General features: G+C 35.5%; 1 protein-coding gene across 11 annotated transcripts in view; it reads left to right on the plus strand.

Annotated features, from left to right (window-relative positions):
- RABGAP1 (RAB GTPase activating protein 1) overlaps positions 1-17,316 on the plus strand; it is a 168,426-nt gene that overhangs the window by 40,630 nt on the left and 110,480 nt on the right. For all 11 annotated transcript variants that reach the window (XR_012008249.1, XR_012008250.1, XR_012008251.1 and 8 more), the window contains 6 exons: positions 5,038-5,272; positions 6,175-6,379; positions 9,013-9,187; positions 9,986-10,143; positions 16,187-16,297; positions 16,814-16,880. Coding sequence is in view for 8 of the 11 variants with exons in the window: in XM_072777808.1 (XP_072633909.1) it covers positions 5,038-5,272; positions 6,175-6,379; positions 9,013-9,187; positions 9,986-10,143; positions 16,187-16,297; positions 16,814-16,880 (951 nt within the window). In the remaining 3 variants the exon portion in view is untranslated. The remainder of the gene's footprint in view (positions 1-5,037; positions 5,273-6,174; positions 6,380-9,012; positions 9,188-9,985; positions 10,144-16,186; positions 16,298-16,813; positions 16,881-17,316) is intronic.

The following is a 17,316-nucleotide window of genomic DNA, read 5'->3' on the forward strand; positions in this document are numbered from 1 at the left end:
TAACAGAATTTAAGCTTGGTCTTAACAGAAAGGAGAAGGAGAGGATTACTTTCTAGGGAAGGGACAAGTCTATACAAAGTCTAGATGCTTGGAAGTTGATGATATGTCCTGGGGAAGTTGAGTAGTTTGATGTGACTGGTAAGAGATGGAAACATAAATTGGACAGAGTTGTGAAAAACTCGTATAGTTACAAATTTGGGCTTTATCTTAAAAGGGAATTGAGGAAACATGAGAGGGTTTAAAAGTAAAGCAGTGCTTGATCAGAACTAAGATTCCCAATTGTAACTTAAAGTTGGCGTGTGAAAGAGAAGTCACAGGGAAAAGAAGGCAGGGAAATGCATGTCTTTCTAGTAGGCTAATGTAAAATGAAATACACCATCCTGTGGTATTACCTATGCAGAGAGAGGAAGGAAAAAAATGCACAATTGAGCAAGGATCAGTAGGATTTATGAGTAATGTGGGAATGAGAGGAGTGAAGGATCCTGGCTGGCTTATTCAGTACAGCATGCAACTATTGGCCTTGAGTTCAAGTCTCGCTTTGGAATACAAGGAGGATCAGACAGTGAGTTAAGTTTGATACACCAAGTCTGGAGTATCCGGCTGAAGATTTCTCTCCAGTAGACAGTTGAGGAAGGCTTTGTAGATATATATTAGGGATTGTTTGTGTATCTTGGCAGTAGATGAGGTAGGCATAGGAGAGTGTAAAATGAGATTATTGTCAAAAACAGACCCCTGGATGAATACCTTTTGTGGTGCAGATATTAAAAATGAACAGTGTGTTATCAAATTGCATCTTTTGTAGAAACCATGGGTTTTTTTTTTTTAATATTTTTTAGAGCCGTTAGGTTCACAGCAAAATTTAGAGGAAGGTGCAGAGATTTTTCATCCTGCTCCCACATATGCAAAGCCTTTGCCCCGATCAATATCCCGTTTCTATTTTAAGGTTATTAAGATGAAATTTATATACAGTAACATGTAGCCCTTTTAGATGTACAGTCCTATAAGCTTTAGTGAATGCAAACCTTTTTTTTTTTTTAAAGATGTTATTTATTTGAGAGAGTATGTGCATGAGTGGAAGGAGGGGGAGAGGGAGAAGCAGACTCCCCACTGAGCAGGGAGCCCCACATGGGCCTCCACCCCAGGACCCTGAGACCATGACCCAAGCCGAAGTTACATACTTTTACCAACTGAGCCACCCGGACACCCCTGAATGCAAACTCTTATATAATAACTGCCATCACCACAATTAGGATGCAGAGTATTTGTGTCACTACAAAAAGTTACTTTGTGTTTCTTTTTAGTCAATTCTCTTAATCTCCTTCCCATCCCCTGGCAACCAGTGATCTGATTTCTGCCCCTGTAGTTTGCCTTTCCCATAAGGCCATACAATTGGAACTTTATAGAATGGTGTAGCCTTTTGTGTGGCATATTTTACTTGGAATAATCCATGTTATTGTATTAATAATTCGTTCCTTTTTATTGCTGAGTAGTATTCCATTGTACAGATAGTTGGTGGTTTGTTTATCCACTAAGCAGTTAACAGTTATATTCAGTTTTTGGTGATTATGAATACGGCTATAAACACAAACAAGACATATGTTTTAATTTTTCTTGGGTAAATACCTAGGACTGAGTCATATGGCAAGTGTGTATTTAACTATGAAATTTACAAAAAAAAACAGCTACAGCGACTTTGCCATTTTGCATTCCTGCCAGCAGTATATGAGAGTTTTTCAGTTATTACACATCTTTGCCAGTCCTTGTTAGCATTGTTTTGATTTTAATTTTAGCCAATTTTATAGGTACTGAAAGCATCCTCTGGTGGTTTCAATTTCTCTAATGGCTAATTGAGTTTCTCTCATGTGCTTATTAGTTATTATCTTAATACTTTCTTTGTCTAAATGCCCATATTTATTTATTTATTTATTTATAAAAGATTTTATTTACTTATTCATGAGAGACACAGAGAGAGAGAGAGAGGCAGAGACACAGGCAGAGGGAGAAGCAGGCTCCATGCAGGGAGCCTGATGTGGGACTTAATCCCAGGACTCCAGGATCATGCCCTGGGCCAAAGGCAGGTGCTAAACCGCTGAGCCACCCAGGGCTTCCCAAAATGCCCATTTTTAAAATTGGGTTCCTTGTTTCCTTATTGAGTTATAGGATATTCCGGATATAAATCCCTCATCAGATACATATTCTCCAAGTCTGGCTTGTGTTTTCATTCTCTTAATGATGTCTTTTGAGAAGAAGTTCCTAGTTTTGCTAAAGCACATTTTATCATTTTTTAAAAATATTTATTTCAGAGAAAGAGTGAGAGCGTGGATGTTTTGGGGGCCAAGGGAGAGGAAGAGAGAGTCTCAAGCAGACTTCTCGCTGAATGCAAAGCCCGAAGCAGGGGTTCAGTCTCATGATCCTGAGATCATGACTTAACCCAGAACCAGGAGTCATATGCTTAACTAACTGTGCTACCCAGGCATGCCTATCATTTTTATTTTCTTTTATACTAGTTTTTATGTCAAAAGAAATTTTGTGTCCCAGGATTTTCATAGATTTTCTCCCTTGTTTTCTTTTGTTAGTTTTATAGCTTTATGATTTACGTTTAGACCTGTGATCCATGTTGTGTTAATTTTTGTATGTGAGTGAAGTATTGGCTGAGATTCATGTTTTTGCATAGGTATGAATGTCAAGTTAATTGTTCCAGCCCTGTTTTATTCCCTTTCACCGTTAAATTATCTTGCCAACTTTATTGAAACCAGTAGGCTGTATATGTGTCAATCTGTTTCTGGATTCTGTTTTGTTCCATTGATCTGTATATCTACCCTTTTACTAACATTGCAGTATCTTGATTTATTTTAGAGATGATTGCGTTATCTCTTAAGAATGTTGGGCAGCCCGGGTGGCTCAGCATTTTAGCGCTGCCTTCAGCTCAGGGCTGATATTAAAGATCAAATCAGTATTTTGTAACATGTAAAATAAAATGTTTTCTCTTTGATTGTTTGCTCTTTTACTGTTAGTCTCTCCAGTTATTGCTAATTACATAAATGTGGAATCTAATACCTTTTCTCCATCTGTGTTCAGAAAGCTGTACCTATCCTACTCACGTTCTTTCTCTTTCCTCTTGGAAAACAGTTTAGGTTCAGTTAGACTATCTTTTGTTTACTGCAGGTGATGCAGTAATTGCTCTCCAGTTCTGAAAGAATGAGAGGTTAATTGGAACCAAGCTGTGGTTTATTTTTCAGATGGCTTTAAAAAACTTGTGAAAGGGGATCCCTGGGTGGCACAGCGGTTTGGCGCCTGCCTTTGGCCCAGGGCGCGATCCTGGAGACCCGGGATCGAATCCCACGTCGGGCTCCCAGTGCATGGAGCCTGCTTCTCTCTCTGCCTGTGTCTCTGCCTCTCTCTCTCTCTCTCTGTGTGACTATCATAAATAAATAAAAAAAAAAAAATTAAAAAAAAAACTTGTGAAAGTAGAACTTCTGGAAAAAAGAAATTTGATTACATTTGTGGATGTGTAGGATCAGGCATAATAGAGAATTGAAATTACTTGACCCACTTGGTAGTTCCACTAATGGTAACTGTAAACATAAAATGAAAGTTCAGGGAAATAGACATTGTCACTGAAGTCACGAGGCTGTACACCTGTTTCGCTCTACTTTCCCAGGTAAGAGTAGTTGACATGTTAGATTTGTTTGGGAAAATGTCAGCAAAAAAAGACTTAAGACTGTTTCTCAAATATAATTTACAACCAAAGGAACTTGACAGAGAGCCATAAAAAATGTTTGAACTGGGTTCTTTGGTAGTCCAGAGGTATATCTGTTATTATTGGAATTTTGCTTCTAACTTATATGTTTCTTTGACCAGGAAGACCTCATTCTCTTTAACAATCTCGTAGTCCCACCCATTTTCACTTTCTGTCAGATTTTAGGCTTCAGAAAGCTGCCTCAGTCAGCCCCCTTTCTTGATCAGGACTTTTCCTAAATTCTTTTGTGAATTTTTTTAGTGCTTCTTGAATAAGCATTTTAGTGATAATACTGGGTTTTGTCACTTGTGGTTTTCCTTAGCATTAAGCAGTCTCCACTTGATTTGCCCTTGTTTACTTCCTTGTTGACAATTAATAATAAACCATATGACTCTAGAAAAATACTTGACATACTGAAATGGAGTGCTTCTGCTCCTCAGGACATTTTATACATACCAGCTTTATTCAGGTGCCCAGAACTTTCAGAAACTGTTCATATCAAAGGAATCTCCCTTAGAATTACAAGAGACTGACTTAGAGTAGGAATGATGAAATCCATGTGAAAATTTATTACCTAATAAATCTGTTTCTATGATAACGTTTGCAAGCAAACACATTTTCCTTTTTTCCTAAAGATTAGAGAAGCCCCTAAAGATATTCATTCTTTCATTCTTTCTTTCTTTCTTTCTTTCTTTCTTTCTTTCTTTCTTTCTTTCTTTCTTTCTTTCTTTCTTTCTTTCTTTCTTTCTTTCTTTCTTTCTTTCTTTCTTTCTTTCTTTCTTTATTTATGATAGGCACACAGTGAGAGAGAGAGAGGCAGAGACACAGGCAGAGAGAGAAGCAGGCTCCATGCACCGGGAGCCCGACGTGGGATTCGATCCCGGGTCTCCAGGATCGCGCCCTGGGCCAAAGGCAGGCGCTAAACCTCTGCGCCACCCAGGGATCCCTAAAGATATTCTTCTTAACAGATTATTTCTCACCAGACATGTAAAATTCCAGATATTTTAATTGTTAATTGAGGACACTGTAGAAAACTTTCAATAACACTGACATTGTCACATACATTTCTGGGCACTAGTCTCAAATTCACTATATACTTTTTCATGAAAAACTGTATGATTTAGAGCAGCTACAACTCTTATTTATTGCTGATCTTGATTTATTCTGTTTTTTAAAAAACATTCAGCAGATATCTTTGTGTCAAAAGAAACGTTATTTTCTCTAGCATACGCATCCATTTGAATTAGTACCGGCCTCTCTTCCTCACTTTGCTGATTACATGTATTTGTGACCCTTAGATTATAGGGAATGGAAGTGAACAGCAGCTGCAAAAAGAGCTAGCAGATGTGCTAATGGATCCTCCAATGGACGACCAGCCAGCGGACAAAGAACTTGTGGAAAGGTCACAACTGGATGGTGAAGGAGATGGACCTCTTTCTAACCAGCTCTCAGCTTCATCCACCATTAACCCTGTGCCATTAGTAGGGCTCCAAAAACCAGAGATGAGCTTGCCAGTGAAACCTGGACAAGGAGGTTAGGACTGCTGCATTGCTTGCTTAACTGAAGGTTATTGTTTTTAATATGTGAGTGCCCACACTGTATTAGGTTTGATTCAGAGCAAATAAAAACCATTATCTGTGTTTTCTAGAAACTTCAGATTCTAGATTTAGGGGAATGTGAGAAGGGTAGATATACGTACCATTTTGATTTCCCTTTAAATGTATGTCATTTATATCAAAGAAAGATAACAGCAGTTTAATGACATTGAAGAAGTCTCATTTCAGAATGTTTCAGGATTTTTCCAAGAAAGAAGGAATTTGAATACAGTGTTGGAGATGTGGAGGAATAATGTTTGAGGAAGAGATATTTGCTCCAGGCTTGTATAGATAGCTCTTTGGGAGTAGTTGCCAGGTTGTAAAAGGGAGCCAAAAGGCACCATAGAGGAGGAATAGAGGAATTATAAAGGCTCATTGGGAAAGTAGAGTGTTAAAACTGTAGAGCTTTATCGGGAAAGAGGAAGGGGTATTGGGAGAACATAAAGTGGCTAAGATGGTGAATGAGAGAAATAAAGCAATGCAGATCAGAAAGAAAACAGATAGGATTTTTCAGAGTGATAAAATACTGAATGTATTTTTGACCTTAATGTAAATTATAAAGTCAAAACAAATTAGAAGAGGCAGAAATGTAAATCATTTCTAACCTCAGGTCACATTTTAGATTTGGGATTGACAGTAAAGCAATCTCTAAATATTGTGGTGTTGGTGACAATTTTAATGTGAAATTTCAGGCTTTAACGGGCATTTTTTGTGGGGCAATAGCATATTATCTCATTGGTATTTAATTGTAGAACCTAAATGTAACTTGTAGGTTTTTACTTGGTATTCATGTCAACAAAATACTGAAATGAAAGTAACCCTCCATTACCATTTCTTCAGATTCTGAAGGGTCAAGTCCTTTCACACCAGCCGCTGATGAGGACAGTGTAGTTTTCAGCAAACTAACTTATTTAGGCTGTGCCTCAGTAAATGCTCCCAGGAGTGAAGTGGAAGCCTTAAGGATGATGTCCATCTTAAGAAGCCAGTGTCAGATTTCACTAGATGTAACCCTTTCAGTGCCGAATGTATCTGAAGGAACCGTGAGGTAAGAGTAGCTTCTTGAAATGTTTGTAGCAATGGATCAGATTTCTGACCTATAGATTTAGAAAGAAGCAGTGTTTAATTCACCTGGCACTTAATAAATTGAAAGGATTGTGACTTTTATGAAAATTAGTCTCTCATTTGAACAGTTTTTTATATTCTTCCCTATCCCAGTTGTGTGTAGTACATTAAAATTTAAGTGTTTTGGGATAATGGAAATAACCTTGACCTGAAAATATGCCTAACAAAATAATTTATATTTTCGCTGTTCTACCAGTACAAATACTAGCTGGACACATTAGTTCAATGTGAAGTTTCATACTGAATCTAACTGAACATATTAGAGTCAACAACAATATTAACATCAGAATCAACGTTTTTTAAGAGATTATTTTAGAGCATGCACGTGTATGTGCACATGATTGGGGCAGGGATAGAAAGGAAGAGAGAATCCACAAGCAGACTCCCCACTGAGCATGGAGCCTGATGCAAGGCTTGATCCCCAAGATCTTGAAATTATACCTGAACCACAACCAAGAGTTGATCGCTCAACCCACTGAGTCACCCAAGCACCCCCAGAATCAACATTTTCAACAGTGGAGTTAAACAGATCATCTTGTAACATGCTTTCTTCATTTAGTTTTATATCATGAATCTCTTTCCATATCAATAAAAATACTTAAAAATTTTAATTTGTGATAGTAAGATGATGTATTATTTAGAAATACCCAGTCTTTGGGGCATCTGACTGGCTTAATTGGTGGAGCACGGGACTCTTGATCTTGAGGTTGTGGGTTTGAGCCCCATGTTTGGTATAAAGATTACTTAAAAAAAAAAAAAAAAACTTAAATAACCAGTCTTATATATTGGACATTTTAGTTTTAGTGGGGTTTTTTTAAGGAGAAAACTACTAATAGCTAATATTAAGCGTTTATTATATAGGTATGTAAGTGCATTACCTATAATTTCCGTATAAAGAGGTATGTTAAATTTTTGTTGTTATAAAATTTCTTTAGGATAAATTCCTAGAAGTAGACTTTTGAGTCAAAGGTTTCCCCATTTTCATTGCTTTTGATACAATGCCAAGTAGCTCTCTAGAAATAGCAATCCATTTTGTACTTTATCAGTAGTGTATGAGAGGGAATCTGTTTTTATACTCCCAGAAGCATTTTGGATTTTCATGGTAGTAGTGTTGTACCTATATGTGGATAGTAGTAAGTTACTTTTTTAATATTCCATTATTCTACATGTGTAATTCTTTTTTTGAAGTTTTAAAGAACCATTTCACAAAGACTCACAAATCCTAATTTTAATTATATTTATTAATGTGAAACTTTTTTTAAAAAAGATTTATTTATTTTAGAGACAGCATGAGCGAAGGGAGGGGTAGAGGAAGGAGAGAGGGAAAGAGAAGCAGACTCCATGCTGAGCTCAATCTCACGACTCTTGAGATCAGACCTGAGACAAAAATCAAGAGTCCGGCACTTAACCGACTGAGCCACCCAGGCACCCCTGTTAATGTGAAATGTTTCATAAAATTTACTTAGCACTCATTCTGTGTGCTTCTTAGTAGTTATTGCCCAGCTGAAGTTATATTTTGTTCTGATACATTTTAATTCTATAAATATGCAAAAACCAGTTTCTCTTGCTCATGTTTTCAGAGTTTTTATAAAAGTACCTTTGAATGTGGATGAGGTTCCCTTCCTGTGTATTTCCATTATGCACAGGAACCCCTGGGCTTTCCTCATCAATGGCCCTGCCCATTCAGTGTTGAAATTGTAGTTTAATTTCATTCCTGTGTCTTCAGTGTCCAGAACAGAGCCTGCAATGTTGTAGTTAACACGTAAGTATTTATTGAACCATTACATTTTTGAGTGACTGACACACCTTTGATTTTCAGTGAATGGCATCCTTTTGATTTTAGTAATCATCTTTTTTTAGGTGTTAACATTTTATACACTCTTATCTGCCATGAATTAGAAGAATATGTTTCACTCTGAGAAAGCACATATTATTTTTTAATTATTTTTAAATAATAAAGCAGATTATGTCATTTTTTAGGAGGTAATAAAAAGCAGAGCTTTAATGATTTATTTTAGTAGTCTAATTTTACCCATTGATCTAGTCTTTATTTATTTATTTATTTATTTATTTATTTATTTATTTATTTATTTATAGATTTTATATATTTATTCATGAGAGACACAGAGAGAGAGGGGAGGGGGGCAGAGACACAGGCAGAGGGAGAAGCAGGCTCCGTGCAGGAAGCCTGTCATGGGACTTGATCCCGGGTCTCCAGGATCACACCCTGGGCTGAAGGCAGCGCTAAACTGCTGAGCCACCCGGGCTGCCCGATCTAGTCGTTATTTAGGTACAGATTATATAGGAAACATACTTACTGTGTTTTTCTATTGTCTCTGTGAAGAGTAAGTATATTTTGGGACCATGGGAGTATGAAATTAATAACTTCAGAAATCCACATGTTACTTATTTATTAAGATTTAAGATTAATATGATTAGCATACCAAAAATAGTTCCTATGATCTTGCTAGAAAGAGGAGTCTCAAATCATAATATAGATGTACTGAAAAGAGTCCATAATCCCTTTAAGCTCTTTATATCTTTTTTCCTGAACAGACTCTTAGATCCTCAGACAAACACTGAAATAGCAAACTACCCTATCTACAAAATCCTGTTTTGTGTCAGAGGGCATGATGGAACTCCTGAGAGTGACTGTTTCGCTTTCACTGAAAGTCATTACAATGCAGAGCTCTTCAGAATACACGTCTTCCGGTGTGAAATACAAGAAGCTGTAAGTCCCTATCAGAAAGAAAATTGTCTGCAAATGAGACTTCATCTGTACCCTCATTATGTTGAAGTTATTTGCAGTATTTATTAGGGTCATTTAATAAGCCAACTAAAATTCTCCTAATGTTTTATTCATTCCAGCCTGATGGGCTGAAGTACAAAGAAACTAAAAGTTTGGGTAGCCAGAATCTTGTTGCTAAGAGTGTCAGAGACCAAGACTGCTTCTTGATAGGCATCTTGGTTTTAGCAGTGACAAATTTCTAAACTGTTCTTTTTCTTTTTTTTTTAAGATTTTATTTATTTATTCATGAGAGACACAGAGAGAGAGAGAGAGGTAGAGACACAGGCAGAGGGCGAAGTGGGCTCCATGCAGGAAGCCTGATGTGGGACTCGATCCCGGGACTCCAGGATCACGCCCTGGGCCAAGGCAGGCGCCAAACCACTGAGCCACCCAGGGATCCCTAAACTGTTGTTTTTAAAGCTAATCTTGTAGGATTTTTTTTTTACTATAATAAATATATTCAAATTGTTTCTAACAATTTAGGAAATTATTTTTCAATTGCATTTCTTGTGTTTATAACCATTTCTTTTTAAAACCCCTTCTCTGGCTATTTTTAGTGTTGCTTGCTTTCTAGGCCTAACAAATTAGATAATTTACCAAAAGAAACTAGTGGGGGAAAGATGAATTACCCCCCCACACACACACACATACACACACATGCACAAAGTAGGGGTAACCTTCAGCCTTCATAAAAGTATTTTATTTTTTCTAATAACACCCATTTTCTAATGTCTATTGTAGGTAAGCCGGATACTTTACAGTTTTGCCACTGCCTTCCGCCGTTCTGCCAAGCAGACCCCACTTTCAGCAAGTGCTGCACCCCAAACTCCTGACAGTGACATCTTTACCTTCTCTGTGTCTTTAGAAATAAAAGAAGATGATGGTAAAGGTTATTTTAGGTAGGGTATTTTATTCTGTTCTTTATGATGATGATGTTTTTTAAGTTTGTATTAGCATACTATATCACCTGTGGTTCAAGGGAAACTCTGGGTCAGATATATAACTTTCATGTATAAAATGATTGGTTTTATAGAGTTTTTTTTTATATTGTAAGAGTTAAAGAAAAGGAAATAGGCATATTTGCAGAGGAAAGTTTTTTATTTAAATTTTTTGTTTATTTAAAATTTTTTAAATTTTAATTTCAGTATAATTAACATGGAGCATTACATTAGTTTCAGGTATACAATACAGAGATTCAAAAATCCTATACATCTCAGTGCTCATCACAATAAATGTTTTCTTAATCCCCATCATCTCTTTCACCCATCTCACCCATCTACCTCCCCCCTCATAATCATCAGTTTGTTCTGTATAGTTAAAAGTCTGATTTTTGGGTTGTCTCTTTTTCTCTTTGTTTCTTGGTTTTGTTTCTTAAATTCCATGTGTAGGTGAAATCATGCGGTATTTGTCTTTCTCTAATTATGGAAGCAGCCCAAGTGTCCATCAATAGATGAATAAAAAGGATATGGTGTGTGTGTGTGTATATATCATGGAATATTAGCCATAAAAAAGAATGAAATCTTGCCATTTGCAGCAACATTGATGAATCTAGAGGATATAATACTCAGTGAATAAGTCAGTCAGAAAAAGGCTTATTTCTGTTTCATTTTTTAATGGCTTGGTATGCATTTGTGTGTACACGCACACATATATACATATATTACCCTTCATACCTTTATTCATCTGCTGGTGAACAGTTGGGCTGCTTTCCTTATTGGGCTATTGTAAATTATGGTGCAATAGACATAGAGATGCATGCATGTATCTTTTGGAATTAATGTTTCCATATTCTTTGGGCAAATACCCAGAAGTGGAGTTACTGGATCATAAGGTAGATCTATTTTTAATTTTTTAGGACCCTCCATACTGTTTTCCACAGTGGCTGCACCAGTTTGCATTCCCCCCAATAGTACACGAGGGTTCCTTTTTTTTCTCCACATCCTCACCAGCTCTTGTTATTTCTTGCTTTTTGATATTAGCCTTTCTGACAGGTATGAGGTGCTATCTCATTGTGGTTTTGAGTTGCATTTCCCTGATGATGAGTGATGTTGAACATCTTTTCATGGTGTCTGTTGGCCATCTCTGTGTCGTCTTTGGAGAAATGTCTTTTCATGTCTTCCATCCATTTTTAAATTGGATCATTTTGGGGGGGGGGATACTAGTTAGAGAAGTTCTTTAATGTTTTGATAACTAACTCTTTATTGGATATAGCATTTGCAGATACCTTCTCCAGTTCAGAAGGTCATGTTTTAGTTTTGTTGATTATTTCCTTTGCTGTTCAGAAGCCTTTTTTTTAAATTAATTAATTTTTAAATGTAATCGCAGTAGTTTATTTTTGCTTTTGTTTCCCTTGCCTTAGGGGGCATATCTAGAAAGATGTTACTATGCCCAGTGTCAGAGATATTGCTGCCTGTGCTCTCTTCTAAGACTTTTTTGGTTTAGGCCTCACATTTAGATCTTTAATTCATTTTGAATTTATTTTTGTGAATGGTATAAGAAAAGTGGTCCAGTTTCATTGTCTTGAATGTGACTGTCCAGTTTTCCCAGCACCATTTGTTGAAGAGACTTTCTCCCATTGTATACTCATTACTCTTTGTTCAAGATTAATTGACCATATAATTGTGGGTTTATTTCTGGGCTCTTTATTTTGTTCCATTGATCTATGTGTCTGTTTTTGTGCCAGTAGCATGCTGTTTTGCTTATAAACAGCTTTGTCGTATATCTTGAAATTTGGGATTATTGATACCTTCACTTTTGTTCTTTTTCAGGATTGCTTTGGCTATTGAGTCTTTTGTGATGTCATACAAATTTTAGGATTATTCTAGTTCTGTGAAAAATGCTGCTGGTATTTTGATAGAGATTGCATTAAATCTGTAGATTGCTTTAGGTAGTATGGACATGTTAACATTTTTTCTCCCAATCCATGAGCATGGTATGTTTTTCCATTTATTTATGTTGTCTTCAGAGTATAGGTCTTTCATTGCTTTGGTTATTAAGTTTATTCCTAGGTATTTTACTGTTTTTGCTGCCATTGTAAATGGGACTGTTTTCTTAATTTCTCTTTTCCAGAGGCAAGATTTGAAGAATTTTAAAGCAATTAAAATTATTTCGTGTGGGAAACTATATCACATTACCATTTTCTTTTAGACTCAGAATAACTGGCCCATTGCTTATATGAAGTATGACAGAAGCCAAGCCCACTGGATTTGTTGCTGCTTGTTTCTCTAGGCTTCTTTGGTCTTGTTGTTGGCTGGTTAATTTGTTTTAATAATCTAAAGATCTTAAGGCTTCTGACATCAAGTTTTACCATTAAAGTTTTATCTGAACACAGTGGATGAGGAGAAGGAGGTCTGTGTTCGAAGTCTTAACTTTGCATATAGGGTCAGAAATAACTGGTTTGGGACTTTAAGTAAAATGATACTTGAGTAGTGGAAAGAACCCTAGAATAGATATAAAAACTTGGGTTTAGTTTAATTATTGCTACTATTAACACTGATCTTTTCCAACTTTCTTTATATCTCCTGATGGTAGTTTCCTTACTTATAAAATGAGTTAGCTAGACTTTAAAGTCCTTTCTAAATTTAAAATACTATGGTTACAAGATGATTGATTTTTTTTTCTTCCCCTATATTCCATATCACACATCGGGTTCTTGGATTGTAAATGACAGTAACATATTAAAGTTTCTTTTCTTCATGACTACCTCATAAAATGAGTAAAATAAACTGACATTGAAATACGAATGATTTCTACTATTTGCTTTTAAATTAGAAAGCATGGTAACTGGTTCATTTGTTTGAACAACTGGTAACTTAGTCTCTCTGCAAAGACTTTTGGTATTATCATGCCATCTGGTGGCTAATTTTATGTACAGCGTAGCTTCAACTTTTGTTTGTGCAGTTAAGTATGAGATGCAATGGTCTGTGCCCTCTCATCAGCTATATTTTTGTTCTCACAGCAACTTTGAGATGTGCTGCTTCCCACAGTATGCATGCCTATCTTGAGAAGTCGAAATTATAATCTATAAGCTTTGTAATATTACTTTCTAAGAAACAAGTTTCTTTAAACAGCATTTTTTCCCTTTAGTAATGAAATTTATATAGATCTATTTATAATTTCAATTACAAATAGGAATGATGTCTAAAATCTCTCTCAAATGCTAGAACTAGTTCTCTTCTGAATTTAGTCATGTTCAAGGAAGAATGATCATAATCACAAGCCTCCTACCCTGTTCTGTTCACCCTCATACCAAGGAGATGCTATACAAAATATCCCTGGATGGTCATTTTCCTCTTTACATTTGTCAGGGTTTTGTTCTTTTCTTGCTATATGGTTTTATTGAAGTTGTAGTTTATACTAGAAAATAATGTTGTGTAGCCTTATTATAGTGATGAACTTGTTGAAAAGTAAGCCTTTCTTTATCAGCTTTGAACTGGCCAGATGCAGTTGTTTTTATCCAGTGATTCCATAATATTTCTAGGAATTTATCTGCAGAAACAATAATTGAAGTACCCAAAGAATTATCAAGATGGATGTTCCCCTTAATGCTGTTAATAATAGCAAAATTAAGAAGTAGAAATTAAATGTTCACCAGGATATAATTATTAAATATGATGCATTTCACAATATATATAAATGTCAAAACATTATGTTATACACCTCAAATTAATATAATGTTATATATTTATATCTATTATATCTATTATATTTCATTAAAACATAATACAGTAATATACCCATATGACTTAGCAGCTATCCAAAAAATATAGATATATGTAAATAACCATAGCACAAGATAGATTGTGGTTTTACTCTAACATAAATACAAAGTACTTTGACAAGTAATAATGTTCTTCTTTTCATCCTTGAAAAAGTATAATTCTTACATTATTAATATCAGAAACCTACTTTCAGTTTAACCCTTAGGAAGATGGAGCATTTTCATTTAAAACATTCAAAGCATTCTTTTGTCTTATTTATTCTACCACATAGCCCTATTAGATATGCTAGATATTTCATATTTTCCTTGTTTTATAGTTAGAGAAGCCCAGGAAAGTTAAGCCTGGACCTTAGTATTGTAATTTATATAGTAGGAAGTCCACATAAAATTATTTGGATGGATTTATTCAATGATATATGACAAAACTAGAGATATAATCTAAATTCTCTGATAGCAGGAAGGGAACTTCCACTGCTTATACCGTCTACTCTGCCCCCCTGTTAACGTGGCTTTTCCTTGCACTTCAGCATTAGGACAAGAGAGACAACTTTATATCTGTTGTTTTAAATACTGCTAAGAGGTGGGCTTATATTTATTTCTATGTCAGCATCCAGAGAACATAAAGACTAGTGTATCTGTTACCAGCTGAAAATTGAGACCAGTCTATCTCCTTATAGATGAAAATTCTGTCAGCCACAAATATTGAACAGTTTGGTATGCAGAAGTTTTTCTTTGCATGTGTTTGTCATTTCCAGATTCTTTTGCTAAGAGTCTTTGACTTTCATTCCTTTTTTGAAATATTTTTTTAAGATTTTAAGTAATCTCTACATCCAGCATGGGGTTTGAACTTACAACCCCAAGATCAAGAGTCACATGCTCCACTGACAGAGCCAGGCAGGCCACCCTGATTCTTTGATTTTCTCATCTCATTTTCATAAAGTATTGTTTGTTTGTTTGTTTTTTAAGATTTTTTATTTATTCATGAGAGACACAGAGAGAGAGAGGCAGAGAGAAAGAGAGAGAGGGGCAGAGATACAGGCAGAGGGAGAAGCAGGCTCCATGCAGGGAGCCCGACTTGGGATTCGATCCCAGGACTCCAGAATCACACTTTGGGCTGAAGGCAGGCTCCAAACCACTGAGCCACCCACGCGTCCCTCGAGTGTTTTTGAGTTGGTTGCTATATAAGAGCAGATGGTCTTCAAACTAATTTTATTTTTTCAGAGCCACTCTTTAGTAGGTACTCAGAATTCTCATATAGACTTTTATAGTATCTTTTAATGGTTCTGCTGCCATTATTTTAAAGTTGTACAGTACTAAGACATAATTCGTATTTGCATGTTGGCTGATTGCCATTGGCAGATGTTTGCCTTTGAGAACAAAGAAGCCAGAGAAAGTGGTATGTGGGAGAGTAGGGGATTATTTAGGTAAACTCTAATTTTAATATTTTCAACTTTATTCTTAAGGTAATGTTTAACTATATCATTAGTATTATTTTTATAGTTCTTGCACAGGTTAACAATAAGGTTGTCACTGCTTAACGGAAGCATTAGGCAACAGCTTACTGTTGGCCATATTTTTCTTATCTATATTATTTTTTGAAGGTACCTTGTTTTGAAATTCAAAGGATCTATGATTATTTTTTCTTTATTACATATTTAAACAAATAAGACAATAATTATTTGTAAAAAAAACAAAACAGTGACTAGATTGAAAGGAAAGAAAACTAGTGTTTGAGTGCCTATGTGCTAGATGTCATGCTAGGTGCTTTACAGATTTCTAACTTAATTTCACAACAGAAGATTAAAATATTAAAGCCACATTTTTAGGGAGCATATGAGATTTTTTTTTCTAGTTCTTGTAATTTGTTTATTGGATTAACCTACAGTAATGATAGTATTTTCACATCAAGAGATAGATGATTTTTAATTTTTTTTTTAAGATTTTGTTTATTCATTAGAGATACAGAGAGAGGCAGAGACATAGGCAGAGGGAGAAGCCTCCCACAGGGAATCTAATGCAAGACTCGATCGCAGGACCTTGGACCATGACCTAAGCCAAAGGCAGACACTCAACTACTGAGCCACCAGGCATACCTGATTTTTAAATTTCTATTCTGATTTGAAAACCAGGCACAGAAAAGAATCCTAGATTCTAAAGAAGTTGTTCCAGTATATGTCACAGTAAAATACTTTGCAAAATTAATGAAACATGTTGTTCTACAGTGCAGTTCCTAAAGAGAAGGACAGACAATGCTTTAAACTTCGCCAAGGAACTGATAAGAAGATTGTCATCTATGTGCAACAGACAACTAATAAAGAACTGGCCATTGAAAGGTAAATATTTTTGTAAACTCAGCTTAAATATAAATTCTAGTGGAGTAGCCATACACAGTATTCAAAAATACATTTGCAAAAATTTTGTTCTTTTGGTTTTTAAGGTGAATTCTTTTGTTTTTTATTTTTATTTTTATTTTTTAAAGATTTATTTATTTATTCATGAGAGACACAGAGAGAGAGAGAGGCAGAGACATAGGCAGAGGGAGAAGCAGGCTCCATGCAGGAAGCCTGATGTGGGACTCGATCCTGGGACTCCAGGATCACTCCCTGAACTGAAGGCAGATGGTCAACCGCTGAGCCACCCAGGCATCCCATCTTTTGGGTTTTGTTTTTTTTTTTTTTTCATCTTTTGGTTTTTAAAGTGAATATTTCATTCACTTAATTTGGGCAGTGCTAATTAAGTGATCATTTTAATGTATCCTTTATCCATCAATAAGAATTTTAAATGACCTAGTTTAAATGTCTTTTTAATGTTATCTTTCTTCCAAATTTATGCATCTTCCTCCTTTGCAGGTGTTTTGGTCTTCTTCTTAGCCCAGGAAAAGATGTACGAAATAGTGACATGCACTTGTTAGATTTGGTAAGGATTGCTTTTGTTTTTAAGGTTATACACTATTTCCTTGATAAATGTATCATTCTGTATTACCTAAATATGATGCTAAAGCACTTTTATGAAGGTGTTCTTATGAGCTATGATAGTAGTAGACAAAGAATTTCATTATTTCTGACTTGATATTTCCTAGTCTGACTTTAGACCTGTTTAGTCTCAGCCTCAGTTTTTATACTGTGTAACAGTGAATAATCCCTGTTTAGAATTTAAAGTTGAAGTAGGAAGCAAAGAGAAAGTTTGTGAAAGAAGCATTTACATACTATTATCATGAGTTTTATAAAAGTAGGTGGTATTAGTATTGTAGCTATTATGTGAAAATCTTTATTCCCAAAACTAAAATTTATGTGATAATTATGTACTTGACAGAAGAATTCAACCAAGATTCAGGTGGTAAATTTCTCTGATA

The sequence above is a fragment of the Canis lupus genome, chromosome 16 (genome assembly GCF_048164855.1).
Source record: "Canis lupus baileyi chromosome 16, mCanLup2.hap1, whole genome shotgun sequence".
Classification (NCBI taxonomy): Eukaryota; Metazoa; Chordata; class Mammalia; order Carnivora; family Canidae; genus Canis; species Canis lupus.